The sequence below is a fragment of the Hippocampus bargibanti genome, linkage group LG03 (genome assembly GCF_051943395.1).
Source record: "Hippocampus bargibanti isolate YZ-2025 linkage group LG03, ASM5194339v1, whole genome shotgun sequence".
NCBI classification, from domain to species: domain Eukaryota; kingdom Metazoa; phylum Chordata; class Actinopteri; order Syngnathiformes; family Syngnathidae; genus Hippocampus; species Hippocampus bargibanti.
This window is the reverse complement of record NC_142736.1, coordinates 26,989,973-27,007,821: the sequence shown is the minus strand read 5'-3', so window position 1 is coordinate 27,007,821 and position 17,849 is coordinate 26,989,973. Positions and strand designations below refer to the sequence as shown.

The 17,849-nt window shown below is 42.3% G+C and overlaps 1 protein-coding gene across 2 annotated transcripts in view; it reads right to left on the bottom strand.

Annotated features, from left to right (window-relative positions):
* Positions 1–17,849, bottom strand: part of LOC148900865 (RNA polymerase II elongation factor ELL2) — a 32,927-nt gene that overhangs the window by 3,797 nt on the left and 11,281 nt on the right. Inside the window, exons 3-9 of one of the 2 annotated variants that reach the window (XM_088992878.1) lie at positions 9,670–9,797; positions 8,111–8,274; positions 5,674–5,924; positions 4,177–4,301; positions 3,953–4,070; positions 2,282–2,708; positions 1,130–1,181 (exon numbers count right to left, since the gene is read on the bottom strand). In XM_088992878.1, coding sequence (XP_088849004.1) covers positions 1,130–1,181; positions 2,282–2,708; positions 3,953–4,070; positions 4,177–4,301; positions 5,674–5,924; positions 8,111–8,274; positions 9,670–9,797 — 1,265 coding nt within the window. The remainder of the gene's footprint in view (positions 1–1,129; positions 1,182–2,281; positions 2,709–3,952; positions 4,071–4,176; positions 4,302–5,673; positions 5,925–8,110; positions 8,275–9,669; positions 9,798–17,849) is intronic. The other variant, XM_088992879.1, reaches the window with a different exon arrangement.

Here is a 17,849-nt window from a genome sequence, read left to right as displayed (position 1 = left end):
CGATGAAACAGTCGAATGTCAGTGACATTTTAACCCCATGTTTAGCCCCATGTTAACGTTAGCATCAACATACTTCTGCGAGAAGTAGATTGCAGATAGCAAGTGTGGAAGCTTATGAGCCGTGTGCAGGCTAGCTAGCAGTAACTTCGCCTCTGGACCGGCAAATTGAATTTCATTCCGATCGTTTTCCTGGAATTTTACCAAACACGAGGAACGGAAAACCATGTGCGCGCGCGCGTGCGTGTGGCTCTCGCTGAAAAACATTTCTAAATATTTTACTTTTATGGCTCTCTTAGTCAAAAAGGTTCCCGACCCCTGGCTTAGATTAATACCACCAAAAAATGGGCTGCTGCAACTCCGTTTTCTGGCACAAGATGGCAGCAGCTGACAGATTTTTCTTTCCAAACAAACTATTATTTGAAACTCAATCGATGGTGGTGAGGACACCGTTGCCTATCCGAGCTGTCTTCTGGACTTAGGCTGGGCGCACCCTGAACTGGTTGCCAGCCAATGGCGGGGCGCTTATAGACGAACAACCATTCACGCTCACACTCCCATGTTGCTACAATTTAAAGTGTCCCATTAAAGGACAACCGACGTCACTTTCAAAGTCCCGCCCCCTGTTCGTGACGTCACACCAAGACGTCTTACATTGCTGGAGAATCAAAAAAATGGCTTCAGATTCGGAGAATATGCTTTCTTGTTACACATCCAGTTATGAATATGATTCAAATAGTTCTGAAGAGGAAAGCATACATGTTTGCAATTGATGAAATAATTTATTCCATGCCATTTTGAGGCAACATTGGGGGGAAATGTCTCACCCAAAAAGAGGCAGAAAATGGCCACCGGTGAGGAATGAATCAGCCCGTTTCCACAGGCTGATAAATTCCTTATATGGAGCTTGGACGCCCTCTTCTGGCTCTTTCTGGTGCAACACGAGGTTTTTGCCCCTTGTATAACATTGAAAAAAAAATCATTTGTACAAAAAGGCCTCTTTCTCAAAGCGCTAGACACCTCACCCCATTCACAGTTGGATATCAATAGAAATATGGATATGAATTTTGAAGTTTCCAGTAAAATATTGTAAAATATGCAAAATCACAAGAAACATTTTGTCCACACTTACCTCACATAATCCGGTTTCTCTGCCAAATCCAAGCCATTCGTGATGTCACAATCTAAAAAAGACATAAAAAACACACACAAGATTAAGATCTGAACAACACAAGAAAGTAAAGTCACCCACTGTGCCGAACACTTAAAAATGTTCATTTGAAAACTCACAGGTGAGAGGCATCAGGGGAGGTGTCACTTTAGGGAGTCAAAGAACTGTTGTCGAGTGAGTCAGGAACATAACAGGCACAACACTCCAGAGAGCGAGACAGAGAGACATAGAGAGTGCGAGAGATAGAGAGAGAGAGAAAGAGAGCAAGAGAGAGACAGCGAGAGAGAGAGAGAGAGAAAGAGAAAGAGACTGAGAGAGACAGACAGAGAGAGAGACAGAGAGAGACAAAGAGACAGCGAGACAGAGTGAGAGAGAGAAAGACAACAAATTTGAGACAGAGAAAGAGAGGAGAGAGAGAGTGAGAGAGACAGAGACACAGAGAGACAGACATAGAGAGACAGAGAGACAAAGACAGAGAGACAGAGACAAAGAGAGACAGAGACTGAGACAGAGAGACACAGAGAGAGAGAGAGAGAGAAACAGAGAGACAGAGACAAAGGGAGACAAAGAGACCCAAAGAGAAACAAAGAGAGACAGAGAGAGAACGACAAAGAGAGACAAAGAGAGACAGTGAGAGACAGAGAGAGAGAGAAAGAGAGACAAAGAGAGACAGAGACACAGAGAGACTGAGCGAGACAGAGAGAAGAATATACACCCAATGTCATCTACTCTAAGATCCAATCTTTTACTTTATTAACGCGGGAAAAATAATGTCTTGCAATTGGTACATTTTGGCACATTTGTGCATGCAATCACCTCAGAGGACAGAAATGGCAATATTGCGATTTTCTTGACACGTGCCTTATTTTCAGTTGTTCTGGCAATTAGAAAAGAGTGCATACGATGACGCTACAATTTTGAACGCTGGTGCATCCTCAACCAGCATAAGACCCACAGTCTGTTTATGATTATGCATGTAATATGCAGCAGACTGAGATGTGTTTTGTAGCCGCGTGAACAACAGAAACATCTCGGTATGCTGCAAGTGCATTTCCACATGACAAAAAATAAATGATCCTTTTTTTAAATTATTTTTTTTTAAAAGAGCCTTACTCTCAAGTTTGTCCCGCTCATGCTTGAGATCTGGACTCCCCTCTGACCATTTTTTGTCCTGTTGGTCTTTTAATCTTTCCCGCTCCTTGTCTTTGTGTTTTTTTGATTTTTTCTTCCTTTGCTGCTGCGGGCATTCCAAGTCTGCCCGAGGTAGGTCGCGGCCTGTCGCTTTGGTTTTCTGCTGGTTGGTCTCTGGTACGTCGTGGGTACTCGACATTTTATCCTCTGCAGGAGAACCGTGCTGGTGGTTGCTCACATCGCTCACTTGGAGATCAGGTTTAGTGTGGAAATGAAGAGGATCAGCGATAGGTGCTGCCTTATTGTTTAAGAGACCGTTCATAAACGGCTGCGGTTGTGTCCTTTGATCAATTTGTCTTTGTCTCTTTGCGGCCAGAGCTTGGAGACTGCCTGTCGGCACGGGGCGTTTCTGTAAGAACGACAGCGATGCATTATTCATGACATCAAATAAATAATAGATAAAAAATGAGTATTACATAAAAAAATAGTCAGCTCTGAGTCACATACTGCCTCTCTGTCATGTGGTGTTCCCCAGGGCTCAATTTTGGGGACCATGTTGTTCTTACTATACCTCCTCCCTTTGGGTTCAATCTCAAAGAAACATATTTCCTTCCACTGCTATGCAGATGACTGTCAGATCGATGTCCCACTGAGGGAAATCAAAACCTGGATGGCACAAAAACGTCTTGAACTTCAATGAAAAGAAGTGATACTGTTTGGTCCCAGTGGCCCATGTTCATCTCATAGTGTAGACTTGGGCCCCCTTGCTCCTTATCTGAAGTCAACATTCTCAAACACAGGTCTTAAACTGGACAGAAACTTTAAACTTGACCGACAAATTGGTGCTGTTGTTAAATCCAGCTTCTTTCATTTGAGACAGTTGGCTAAAATAAAACCTCTTCTTTCTTATGAGCACCTTGTAGCACTAATTCTTGCCTTTGTCACATCTCTGCTCACTTACTGTAAAGCGCTTTACTTTAGAGTCAACCAATCCTCCATGAAGCGTCTCCAGCTGGTCCAGAATGCTGCTGCTCACCTCTTGACTGGTACTCATAAGAGGGAGCACATAATTCCTACTCCGGCATCCCTTCACTGACTCCTTGAAAATCTGGAAGTTCTTTTCAAGAGCTTATTTGTCCTCAAATCTTTCAATGGCCTCAGTCCCTGGTGGTTTCTATCTTTGTGACTGCTTTATTTTCTGTATAAGATAGGTGTCCATGTTAAGCGCTTTGTTACAGCTTCGGCTGTTGTTAAAGCGCTATATAAAATCCTGGACCCAGCAGATTGCATGGAAGAAATCACCAGACTGGTTCAACGGGCATGAAGGTGGGCCCAGCAAAGCATTGTGGAGCGCAAGTAGGTCACAGTGAGACACGTACAGCACTGTGATCATCCACTGCATCCCGACCCATCCCCAGCCGTCTTGACTCTGTCTTGCCACTGGATTCAGATGGGCTGGGACGAGAGAGTGAGGCAGACGACATTGCGCAACTCTCCTTCACTATAATCAAACTCACGCGTAAGTCATCTTCACCTACCCCCATTCCCTTCCCTGAGTGAAGATGGCCATCTCTTGTCAAGGAGGACGAACACCATATAAAATCAATATGGATTGTGTTGTGTCGTGTTGTGATTGTGTGTTTGATGACTCACCACAACCGGATGCTTTGTCAAACTGTGATGCATCGGCGTTCTGTCCTCAGATGGTTTCACAATTGATTCATTGACTTGAGGATTCCTCCAATGGCCGTGCAGGTAAGGCGGCAACTTCCTAAAAATAGTTTCACAGATACATTGAAATGGCCTGATTTCATTTTTCCACGCATCAAACGCAAATCTGTCTTTTTTGAGACTCCAAAGCTGACAATCAAACACACCTTGACAATAACCTGTAAACGAGCTGTCGCTCCTCTTCGTTATAGCCAGGCCAGTCTCTCCGAACGTACTTGTAGAAGTCCTCTTTCAGGAGGTAGCTGCTATCTTTAGCGTTCACTTTTGCCACCTGAAAAACAGGTTTCTGGTTATCTTTCAATCAGTCTGTCAATTTTCATCTCATCTTTTTATTTTTGCATCCCAGAGTCGTCTACTGTTGTCTCAAGCGATACGCTTGTTGCAGTTATTGTAATGAGTAATTTCCAAACTTCTTCCCTTCACAGATTTCAATCTCGTCCCTAATGTGGTGAGACTCTGTGTCTGAAATTTATCGTAAATGAGCATGCTGCAGACATCCCGTCCCCAAAACAAACACGCCTGCAGAGATAAATACAGCACTGACCCAATTACACACAGGGGAACATTAGTCTGTGCAAAAAGTGGATGTATCCCATCACTTCTTTTTTTTGGTGCACCTCATCTGCTTCAATTCTTGATGATTTTTGTATTTCTCCATCTTTGTTCTTTCTGTATTGGTTTAGCCTTCAGTTTGGACGGACATATGATTATGAAAATTAAGGATCCACCGGGATGGATTGGATTGGATTAGCCATTGTTAATCTGCTTTGAAATTAATATTTCACAGCAGCAAAGTTATGAAAGTAAGAGGAAAGGAAAGGAAAAAGTAGAAAAACAAATAGAGGAGCTGCTGTAAAGGCAGCCACTCTTGCGGCGCCATCTTGAAGTCAACACAACAAAAAACGAAATAACAAATAATGTGACACAACCCTAAAGAGAAGTCATTCAATTTTAAGCATTTTCTGCACCCTTATTGTTGCATGAAGTAGTTCTAGATGAAAGAGGAGAGGATCAAAGTGTCCGTTTCACCAGTGGATCAGAGAGGTCATGGTGGATTTGCACGTCTGCTACAAGCTAAATTTTGAAAGCAAACACTGAGCTGTCGCATCCATTGACAAAAAGAGTTTGTCTCACATTCCCTGACCCACGTAAATCCGCTTCAATTCCAATCCGCGACAGTTCAACAAACGCATTCGGATGTGTACGAGAGTGGGTTTCGTTCATTTTGTGAGATCCTGAAAATAAAACCAATCTTGTGCTGTGATCTTATCTCTTTGCGCAGTGCATTGTAAAAGTCAACGTTTGCCCTTTTCTGCTGTGAATATTTACAAACAACCAATTTAAATTTATTTAAAGATGATTCTGATTCTGATTCTGATTTATATAGTTTCAGAGGTATCATTCAATGTTCTACAATCGAACACATCTGGCAAGTTAAGCTTTTTATAGCGATCGGCCAGAAAAATGTGATCCGTGCACCGCTAGTAAAATGTACTATGTCAACAAATAATGGCCTATCCACCAAAAGACCCTCCCACCTCACTTATCTGCAGGCAAGAAAATCACAACTCATGGCCATATTGGTAGAAATGTATATGTACCCGACGACGTAGCGTCCAACGTGTATATGCGCTTCCACATACCTCATCCAATATGGCTCCAAGCTCCGCCTTGTCCTTGGCACCAACCCGTTCTCTCTCCAACCAAAGCAGAAGCTCCGGCTTCCTGTAGGACTTGAGAGCCAGCAGATGAATGATGCGGTCCTTGAGGGGCTTCTGATAGATGGAGGCCATGCTGCTGCTCCATCGGCTGGGCGCCGGAGGTTTGCAGAAGCTGCTGTCTGACGCAGACGCAGTGGGCGGCCTCTTATGGATCTTGACGCTTTTTCCTGAGCCAGCGGACGGTACACAACAGCCTGCTTAGTCGCAAGTGGATATAGTGCACGATAATGAGCTTTATGAGTCCCCCCAAAGGCTGTAATTAGAATGCACATGGCATTTGAAATAATACAGAAATCGACATTTGAACAATCCTAGTGGAAAGAATTAGGAATTAATACATTAATTAGGACCAATCAATATTTTCACCATATTTACTGTGTCGTATGTAATTCTTTTTTTTGCTTTGGCTTTAATCTTTGTGTGTGTGTGTGTGTGTGTGTGTGTGTGTGTGTGTGTGTGTGTGTGTGTGTGTGTGTGTGTGTGTGTGTGTGTGTGTGTGTGTGTGTAATCATCCACAGAAAATGCAACAGTGAAAATAATTTAGCAGACAGCATGTCGAGCATGTTAGGGCATGAGTAAAAGCTATCTCGCCTCGCTAATCCTATTACACATTAATCCGCACCTTGAAGGTCACACAGTATGCGCTTCAATTTCAACCACAAAATGTGCGCTGCAACGTTATCTGTAATGCCGGGCCATAAATCACCGTGGCAAAACGTGACGCAAAAGACTGTATAACTCTCCTCGAGGTAATGACACGCCTTGTGATATGTGTTTCATCAACATATCCTAAAGCTAAAAGGGCAGGCAATACTGAGCACAGCTGTTGGAAGCTTTCACCACACGCATCTTCACCTTAAAAACAATTGTTACACAATTCACAAGGGCTAAGTTTGGTCAAAAGCATCCAAAGTTGAAGCAAGAGTCTGGAGCCCAGCACGACACGGGGGGTCTAACATTACTGCCAGGAAACAATATTGCGTAACTGCAGCAAGAACTGAAGAGGAATAAAAAAGAAGAAGAAAGGACCTGGCAAGTGCATAACGACAAGTTTGATGAATATGTTTCACGATGTTGCTGATTTGTAACAGATGAAGACGTGGAAATCAATTGGAGCTAAGAAGGAGCAATACCATGAGTTAGTTTTAACTCATTCACTGCCAGACGACGTGCAAATATGTTTCTACTCCAGTGCCAGGTTTTTTTTGTCATTTTCACTCAAATTGCAGGGCCCATATAATATTGCGTTTTAAGACTACATAAACATTCAATGCAGTTTAAGAAAGCGTAGACTCACACTTCTTTCATCCCCCTCCAAAAAATTATGTGAATTTGGTTGTAGAGTTATCTGCAGTGGAAGTGGAGACGTTTGTCCAAACGTAATTGCTGCCTCCACGTATCAGGAAAAACATTGCCAGAGGTCTGACTGGAGTTTGATCCGCAACCCCCCCGCAAGAAAAAACAAAACCTGAACAAATTCGGGAATGGCGCTCCACATCATGCTTTTCAATTCCAGAATAAATTCAGAAATGGCAGTGAATGAGTTAAAATGTTACATGCATTAAAAATATTACATGCATTAAAATAGTTTTTTAAATCCGTAAGATTATGGTTGGTCCTAAAAAAAAAAAATAACAAAAATAAATAAATACATGAAAAATAAACCAAGAACTGGATCTGCAACAATATTTAAAGTGGTCAAATGTCACTGTGGGCTAATTTGGGTTTTGCATTTCTATTTCTTTCGAATGGTTAGTGTGAACTTCAATTCCCCAAAAAAATGTAGAAAATCTATATCAGACCGCAGTAATATCAACAGTGATGTGTAAAAAAGAAAAGCCTCGAAAATTATGAGTAAATGTGCACTTAGTAAAATGTTCAAAGATATTAAAAACAGTTGTGTGAGTTGTTTTTTTCACTGCAAATTCTAAATGATTAATGACTCGGATAGCAAACTCATTTTTTTGCCACGGGTCACATGGTAGTTGCGGTTTCCTATCGGAGGCCATTATGAATTAGGAGAAGGCATTAGAATGTTTAATCCCCTCCCCATATTACAGACAGAGCGTACAACAAATTAATGAATAACTAGTTTTCAAATTTTAAGTAAACAATAATGACTGTTATTGTGGTTTACATACGATAATTTTAAGTTTTGGTTCGGAGTTAAGCGAGCATCATGGAATTTCACAAGTTTAATTTGCTTTCGCGGGCAGAATAAAATGATGTGGCGGGCCAGATTTGGCCCCAGGGCCTTTACTTTGACACCCGTGGTTAATGACATTTTATGGGGCTGCCATGGAAGTCGGTGTCAAAACCCATAACTTTCAGGTTTTACTCGATCGAGGGGAATACTTACTGGGATGTGTGGCTCCGGGTTTTATCTCGATGGCGGAACGGCTCCAGCTATCCTTCTCGACCTGAGACATCCTCTCGCGTGTCATCTGGTAAGAGTCCTCCGTGGCGCATATGGTGATCTTGTCCTGGATGACCCCTTGACCTTCCAATTGCTCGCGGCCATCGCTGCAAAACCAACAACACAAAAAAATAGCGGCTGAGCCACGGGAGCTTTAAATTGTCAACACCGTGAAGACAAAGTCCAGTGAGCACAGCGGCATACCAACATAGACTCGGGGGCAACAGGGTATGCTTTGCAGCGGGAGGTTGCTCTATGTTATGTCACAGGCTGGATATAGCACGGCGTGCTACATGGTTAAAAAGACAAAAGGTTCAAGGCGGGATAAGGCCTGTGGAAAACTTTGAGCTTGGCTCTGTCAAACTTGGCTGCAAACGGTTGCCTTGCAAAACTCTTCTAGGACAAAAGTCATGCGTCACACACATAATCGTGGTTCAGCTTCATTTGCACGCATGACTGCTCACTTTTGAGCCTCCTCTCCTGGAAATATCAATTCACTTGTGGGGACAAAGCAAGCCAAAGACATGAGAGGGGGAGAAAAAAATAAATACGGTCTGAGAAACAAATGTCATTGATCTTATGAGAAAATTACAAACACTGGACTCATGGAGCTCTCGCTGTGCAGCAAGAAACGGAAACAACTCCATAAAACTATTTGATCGGGAGTCAGGCACGAAACGGTTGATCCCAACTTGCACAAAGGAGCTAGCAGTTCCTTGCGATGACGTTTATAGACAGCTGAAGAATTGTGAAGGGGGGAAAAAGGTGGAAGTGTCCCAAACGCAGGGAGTTTTGATTTTCAGACATTTTTCATTGCCCGTGCACTGCAAAAGACACAGGGTTTATTTCAGCAAGAAATGCTGTGTGTAAAATTAAGTGTCATTCTTAATCATCGGTGTACTTTGCAGTTAGTATGTAACATAGGAGTATATGTTCACATCAGAAGAGTCCTTTGGTCCGCATGTTTGGCTCGGTTCATTTTCACATTGTACTTTTTTTGCACGTTAACGATATCCTTCAAACACTGATGCGTGCGTATGATAATCGTTGCTCCCATTGGCACAGAAATGACCAAGGCGGCAGGGAAAATACAAAACCCAGAAATGAAGGAAAACATGCAATTACGACATGCCTCATTTTGATTCAATGTCTTTTTGTTCTTATTTCGGCTGCAAAATAATTCTGAGTGTCAAGAGCAGCTCATTCAAAGCACATTTTGCAATGCTATTTTTCTACATTTTGGAACAGCGGGAGGAGCGCCTGCTCTGCGTGCTTTGACCCACATCATGCTGGCAGCGGTGTGGCTAAACAAAAGACGAAGGATCACGGACTGTGTTGGATCAACATTTTCTCTGGGCTAATATTTCCAAATAGTGCAGGTGTGAATACACTCTAAGACTAAGAATGGAAGTGCTTTAAATAGAACAATCTTTCTTAACTCTAAAGAAATCAAAGGCACTTAAACACTTTGGGAGTCCCCTACATTTGTCATCACGTCGTACCTTGAAACATATTGATGGATGCAGTCAAAGCTGGCCTGTGGTTGGTCTTTGCAGTCGCTGGATAAATAGAAGGAGAAGACGCGAAGCGCATTGGGCGATTCTGCTGTGGGAGCTGGCAGCTTAATGTACTATGAAAGAAACAAGAGGAGCAACGTAGGTGACTCGAAAAGAGAAAAAAAAGGACACAAACATACAATATTTGTTGACAGAGACAACAAGAGACGTCAGAAAATAGACATCAGCTGTGTGTTTCTGAGACTGGAATAAAAGCTTTATTGCACCATTAGCAGCCCACTGCACAAGTTTCTACGTGCAGGCTTTTACTTGCAAGTCTTTAAACAATGTGCGCTGCTATTACAGCGATTTCATCTGGAACCTTGTAAAAGTTACACATCAGCTTGAAAAGACTACGCAGGTGGCTCATCTCAGCGTGTGACATAACACTTTGATAGGACTGTGTACTCTTTACCGCTGCGATGCACTTTTAAAGATTGAAAACAGTAGGTTACAGTAATTCTGGACGTGGTTGTAAGAGACAGAGGACAGAAAAAAATTCTTCCTGCAAGACTGTTTTACTTACATTTTGTGAACGCAAATAATTGGTCAAGCCGTCAACATGTTATTTTGAAAGATAAATACAACAAGTCAAAATAAAATGAGTTAAGTTTACTAAAACAGCAAGTCTACTAAACAGCAAATTGTTTGTTGTGTTTGTCAACATTATTCCAGTGGTGATTATTTGGAAATCCATTATTTTATAATAAAAGCAAATTTTCATTGTGGCTCTTGGTATCCTCAGATGGTTGTAGTGTCACGAAACAAATCAAAGCATCAAAGTTACTGTTGTGTAAAAACAAAACTTTTATTTTCTGGGATTTTTTTAATGAGAAATATGCAAATCTTGATTAAGATATGGAGAAAAGCATGCAAAATACATGTCAGGTTTATCTCTGGTTGATGCAAAAGAGTGGCGGACCGTCAAGGCGTGCAAAGCTTCTCTGCTGGCTTAAAAATATCTGAATCACGGAATTATGTCAATTATGTATAGTCCGTGAATTCTCATGAAATAAATCCAAATTGTCTTTCAGTTTCCTTTCATTACTTTCCGCCTATTGCGCTGCTTCCAGACATGTGTTTTTATATTTAAGCATTTACCAATCACATTTCACCCATCATTTGTTACCAAGGTCAGAAATCTAACAGTATGCCTTCACAATCAGTTCTGCAGGACCTGTTGCATTAAATGTGTCGATCAAACTGTTGCTTTAACCAGATTTTGAAATGGCAACCCAAAATGGGTACCAAGGCTCTCTTGAAGGCACTGGTCAATGTCAGAGTTTTCTCAAACTATGATTGGCTAGTCACTAGATAATTGGACTTGTAGTAAATCACACCACACTTTTTTCAAGTCTGGATTGATTCAGACTTAGCACTACTGAAGGCTTAGCCACAAAATCCACGGCCCGTCACTGGTAAAAAGTAAAAGCACAAAAGAGAACCATCAGGAAATTAGGCAGCGGTGCAAAGGTCGCCTTACTGGCACACCGGGAAGTGTAAATAATGATTACAATTGTACAATTTCCTGATTACAAAAAAAGTATCAATTTTCCAGTATGTTTTGTGCACAAGAGGAAATCCTCTTTTCCTCCTCATTTATCTCATTTGTTAGTTAGAAATGAGAAACTTGCGAGGTAGTAGTTGGAGCAAAGCAACAGGATGACTACGTGGTGTGGAAAAATGACATGTCATCAGAGCGTATTGGTAGGACAGCAGTTAGATCTGCGCACAGTTATAAAGCAATGCGAGTCTTGTTAAAAAGCCAGCCTTCCTTTCAAATTGGGAGCATGTGGCTGCACGTGATTTATTTGAAACGGCAGTGGTGCTGTCAGCGAGAAGAGTGTGGAGAGACACATAGACGCTAGAGAAGTAAGTACAACGTTCTTTTGTTTTTTAAGGCGTCCATTTGTGGGTCTGGTCCAATGTCAAGAAGCAACTAATTCGACCATGATGATTTTGTACTTGAGCCTTCAAACCTCATCCACACAAACAACTCATTAGCTCCACCAAGGTGGTTACATTCAGCATTTGTCATGTGTCTTGAGGAGAAACTTTAGAGAAGAAACAAATCTTTAAATGGCCTTGCTCCTCCTTACCTCTCTGAGCTCATCCACCCCTACACACCTTCCCGACGCCTAAGGTCTGCTGACCAGACATTATTAGATGTGCCAAAAACTAAACAGAGGCTCAGAGGGGATCGAGCCTTTTCCGTTGCTGGTCCCACTCTCTGGAATGACCTGCCACTGAACATTCGGCAAGCCCCCTCGCCGCCCATCTTTATAACTCGTCTCAAAACTCACTTGTCCTCTTGCATGATTCCGACTTGATCTTGGTTTTATTCCCTGGTGCTTTCTACTATCTTTGTGACTGCTTTATTTTCTGCATATGATAGCTGTCCATGTTGAGCACTTTGTTACAGCTCCAGCTGTTGTTAAAGTGCAATATAAATCAATATGTATTTTATTGCATTGTATTTTAGAAGCAGTGTAAACGTACCAAATCACAGGCTGTATGTAATGTTTAAATTTATGTGACTGAGTAGGGACCAGTCCAGGGTGTCTCCAGCCTCTTGCACAAAGTCACCTAGGCTAAGGCTCCAGCTCACTCTAACACTTACCAAAGCAAGTGCTGTGGAAGACGAATGGCTGGCTAATACATACATGCTGATGTCAAAATTCAGCCATCCGCAGAAAATAAAGATTGTCAAGGTCTCGGATGCTCTGGGATTCATTTTATTTGGGATTGTTGGCAACCACAGAGGTAAGTGGGCTACTTATACGTGTAACTATTGTGGTTATTGATGGGTTTTGTGAAATGAATTGTGCCACATGTGGTCATCAGAGGCAACCAGATGTTACAAATGCACAGTGATGTTGGAGCACTTCCCTGCATCCCCGTTGAGATCTCCAATCAGCAGGCATCCAGACTCCCGCAGTGCTAACTACAATAAGCACTATCACTCGCCTTCCCGGCTCCTTGCTGCCATGCTTCTTCTAAGTAGTTTTCCAAGGCAATTCAACCTTGCTCTGACAAAGATTTACTCTTTCATAATCCGACTGCCCATGGAGAATTATTTATTTAAAGAAAAAAAAACATTGTCCATAAACAAATTATCAAAAAAAAAAAGACTATCAACATTGCAGGGATAACACCGGTGGTCCTCAATCTGCAGTACATATGCACCTAAAAGCTAGCAACCACTCATTTGACGACAATGAGGTTGAACTCTTAGCGAAAGAAATAGATGGTTTGAAAGGGGAGTAAAATAAACTATTTTCATTAAACAGCAAAACCCTTCACTAAATGGTGGGGTGAGGTTAAATTTGGATCGTTCCTACAACAGACTTCTGAGGCAACATAGGCTTAGTTATGCTGATGAGGTGATACAAGAGCAAATGGGGCAATCAGGCCAGTCGTAGACCCCATACTTACAGGCAGGACAATAGAAGTAATCAGTGTAGCCGCAGGAAGTAGTCCTCTGCTCCCCCCAACCTGAGAGCAGGGACCTATCATAGCAGAGTCTGGTACCGCCACGTCTGGACAGTAGGGATATATATATATATATCTCATCTCATCTCCCGTACCGCTTATTCCTCATTAGGGTCGCGGGGGTTGCTGGAGCCTATCTCAGCTGTCTTCGGGCACGAGGCGGGGGACACCCTGAATTGGTTGCCAGCCAATCGCAGGGCACACAAAGACATACAACAGTCACTCTCACACTCACACCTAGGGACAATTTGGAGTGGTCAATCTGCCTGCCATGCATGTTTTTGGAGTGTGGGAGGAAACCGGAGGACCCGGAGAAAACCCACGCGGGTCCGGGGAGAACATGCAAACTCCACACAGGGAGGCCGGACCGGGACGCGAACCGGCGACCTCTGCACTGTGAAGCCGGTGTGCTAACCACTCGACTACCGGGCCGCCCTATATATATATATATATATATATATATATATATATATATATATATATATATATATATATATATATATATATATATATATATATATATATATATATATATATATATATAGGTCCAAAACTACCAGAAATTTTTAGTTCGCTGACGAAGCCTCTTGGATAAGAAGCGAAACGTCCGACACCTTCAAAGAAGTACAGATGAAGGCTGAAGAAACCTCATCAATTGTCCATAAACTGTTTCTCTGAGCTTGTTGTGCATAGACATGGCTACCGAAAAGCTGATGGAGAAATTGGTTTACAAGCAAGTATCATTCTTGACGGATTAACAGTGCTGGAAAGAAGAAAAAAAAACTTATTTGTTGTGCCTTTAGAGTTGACAATGGATTATCATCATTGGTTGAATCCTCCTTTTGACTAAATCAATTTTAGAGATGCTCAATACGAATTACTGTCATGACGGATTAATATGTAAAAAAAAAGATGAATTAAAAAAGGAGATTTAAAAAAACATTTTCTCCTTCACACAAAAATGGTACACTATTTTAAGCCGGCGGCAGAAAAATGCAGAAATACAGTGGTCCCTCCACTTCATAAATTAATTGGTTGCATGTTTTGTAAGTAGAGATACGTTTTGCATGTAAATCCCCCAATCCGTTCCAAGGCTCCCCAAAATTCAGACAAATTATTTCTAAAGAGTACGAATATGTAAAAATACATGTTACAATTACATTTTTGCATAATCCACAAGATTTATGCATAATGTAAAAAAAAAAAAACTAAGACAAGAGTAAACAATAAAAATGATACTCATTTAACTTAAATGCATCCATATCATTTTTTTGCCCTTTTGAGTTCATGAGTGACAAATTTTTCAAATGCTGATCTGCCAAAATTTGTGAGGTAATGAAACCAGGACTTTCATCACAACAACACCATTGTGAGTTGCAGTACATGCAATGGCTGGGTTTTCTCCAGCTGGACAACCATACTGGGTTTCCCAGCGTGAGTCACTGTCATTTTAGTCCTGGTGAAAGTTGTGGTCAGAGTCCACGCATGGCTTGACACGAGAGTTTGAATGATAATGATTAAACAAGTGACACGATCTTGGTGTTCCATGTACTTCCCTTTTGCCTTTCATAGTAATCGATAAATCAAGTCGAGATAAACACGGTGACCCTGCAAGGACATGGAGGGCAAATTGGCACGGGTGTCATGTGGCTTGTTGGTGCAAGCTGATAATGTTGAACTCAACTAAGTGAAATACATTTCGACAAATCACTTTTAACACATTCTGGTACAGTGATAGAGAATAAGAAGTTATATGCTTAGTCAACATGTGTGACTCGAATACACAATTGAAGCACAGACAACCTGGGGTCAATCAGGTCAACAGACACATCTTCATCTAGAAGATCTGGCCTTGGACAGAATTTAGGACTTGGGACACTTCTTTATCACCGAAGCAATTTACGACTTAAAACTCCTTTACGGGAAGAGCTCATTATCCAGGATAAAAATTTATCAGTTCATGGAAGAGACAATGTTTTATTGCTTACAGCTGTTCGCGCTCAGAACGTTCCAGGGGTGCGGTATTTTAATCAAGAAAACTATGTTTTACTAATGTATCACATAAGTTTGCATATACTTTCAATAAATAGCTTGGCAGAAGGCTGCAGAATTCAGGTGTCTGTCATGAATGGCTGCGTCTCCTGCCGGCAGTAAAGACAATCTTTCTGGGTCCGAGCATTCATCCACGGTGTCCGATCAAACATCTCTGACATACTGTAATCCCCCGTTTTTTGCGATTCATGGGGACCAAGACCACCCTGTGATAGATGAAATCTGCAAAGTGGAGTTACAGTATATAATAATAACAACAACACAGAGAGGGGGTGATGGGCGGGGCTGAGAAGCCAATCCACATGGCTGTAAATCATGAGATATTGTGCTGTCATTGGGTGACATTAGCCCTGGGAAACAATCAAGCTATAGCCATGTACAAAACCTCTGAGTTATTCTGCATTGTTTCTGAATGTTTTTTTTTGCCTGAAAAAAACCATGATAAGTGAACTGCAAAGTAGCGAGGGATCACTGTATTTAGTCGTGCGACTTTCCCTGTATTCAGTTTCACAGTGACATGATGTTTTAAAAATATTTTTTATCACTGATATTGCAAGACTGCAATATGAAGAGAGACTACACCCTGGACTGGGCGCCTGTCAATCACAGGGCATGTCAAGACAAGCAGGCACTCTCATCTCATGAGTGGGAAAACCCTTGGGCAAACTTTGAAACCCTTGAGAAAAAAAGAGCAGTCTGATTACCATATTTACCGGTGTATAAGGCGCACCGGAGTATAGTGCGCACACCCAATGAATGGTGTATTTTAAAACGTTTTCCACATACAGTGAGACCTCAGCTTCCGAACACCTTATCTTACGAACTTTTCGTCTTACGAACGTCACATTTATGAAAATTAAACCTTGAAATACGCACTACTTTTCACGATACACACCCACTACGGCTGGTGGAGTGATCTTCGGATCTTCGGCGGAAGCATACGACCGAACAGCGCTCGAGCCGGCCCAGCTTTCTACACCCCTTCTCTCTGAATTCACACGTCCATCGCCTCCGATGAGCTTTTTTGCAGATAATTTTACTATTATGGGACCGAAAAAAAAACACCACAGGTTCGTGTTCAGCCGAGGAGAAGGAGATCATTGAGAAACACGAACGAGGGGTGCGTTTGTGGCGTCACATGTGCGCACCGCGGCTGTCATGTGAATCTCAGCCTGACACATCTCTCACGCTGTGTGTCACTTCCCTTAGAGTAACTTTCTACGACCCAGAGGTGTAGTCGAGGGTATACGGCGTATACCCACTTATTTTTCGGTCGGCACAGTCAAATGTGGTGCGTTACTATGAATAAATTGAAGAAACTACCAGCCGTACTCGTCTACACTGCTCTGTTTATTTGTCATCCAAGACTTGGGGTGCGTTCAGGTTCGAGAATAGCGCACGACTTCTTATGACTCTAGGCTGTTTGGAAAGCATTGTCTAACTGAATGAGCAGGTACAAACACTTACCAACGTTTCTGTGTTGCTACACTTGAACGCACCCCCTGACAAGATGCGATAGAAGTGATTGTGATTGGCTAAAGGGTAGAGTCATGTGTCATGGTAAGCCAATAAGAGCTGGTGTTTTCACACACACCGGAACAGCGTGTCATTAGTCACGCTTTCACGTGACTAATGACACCGAAATTGTAACGTGCGAGTTGACAGCTGGGGCGGGGCCGCCGCTTGCGGCACTTCAATTTCATTTCATTTCAAAGAGTCGCTGTCACCTCACCAGTGACATGATTACGACGAAAGCACCTCGCTGCGTCTTGTGCTGGCAAGTCCAACAGTTTGGTGATTGTTAGATGCGATCGCGTAAGTTTGTTGCTTTCCGGTTTCCGATTGCGAGTGTGCCATTTTATTCGCCCCACTTGCCTTCTTTCGTCGCGTTTTTTGCGTTTTCCAAATATAAGGCACACCACATTATAAGGCGCTACAGTAGAGGCTGGGCTTATGCACTACTTCTTCTACAGGGGGAAATGGAGTCGGTGGCTGCTGACAGTAGTTGCAAGACCTGTTGTGGCTCAATATGTCTTCACATATAAGGCGCACCTGCGTATAAGGCGCAGGGTCATCTTTTGAAGATAATCAAGGCTTTTGGATGTGCCTTATACACCGGAAAATACGGTACTATGCATTGCGGATGAGCATCGCTGATAAAGTCCCACTGCTTCAACAAAGCCGCCGTATGACACATTGGATTTTGAGGCTTTATTAGGCAGAGTCATCTTTCGAAGAAAATCAAGGCTTTGGGGTATGCCTTATACACCAGAAAATCTAAAAATCTAAAATGGAACGAGCTGTGGGGAAAGTCCGTAAAAGAGCCTTGGTGCTCAGTAAAAAATAAATCACCGTGCTCCAAATGAATGTCAGTTTTCACTCATCAAAAATGTCTTGGCGCGCTGGACAGGAAAAGACTCCTTTTCCTGATGTTATCAAACTACAAAGTTGATGGAACAAAAAAAAAGAAAAGGAGGGACCGCCATTGGTGTAAAGGGCTTCAGTTTCCTGCAAGCTTTTGGCTGAATGTGGCGTTGGGGTGTAGAACTCATGCAGCCTATTGTTTCCATATCCTCTGCAGC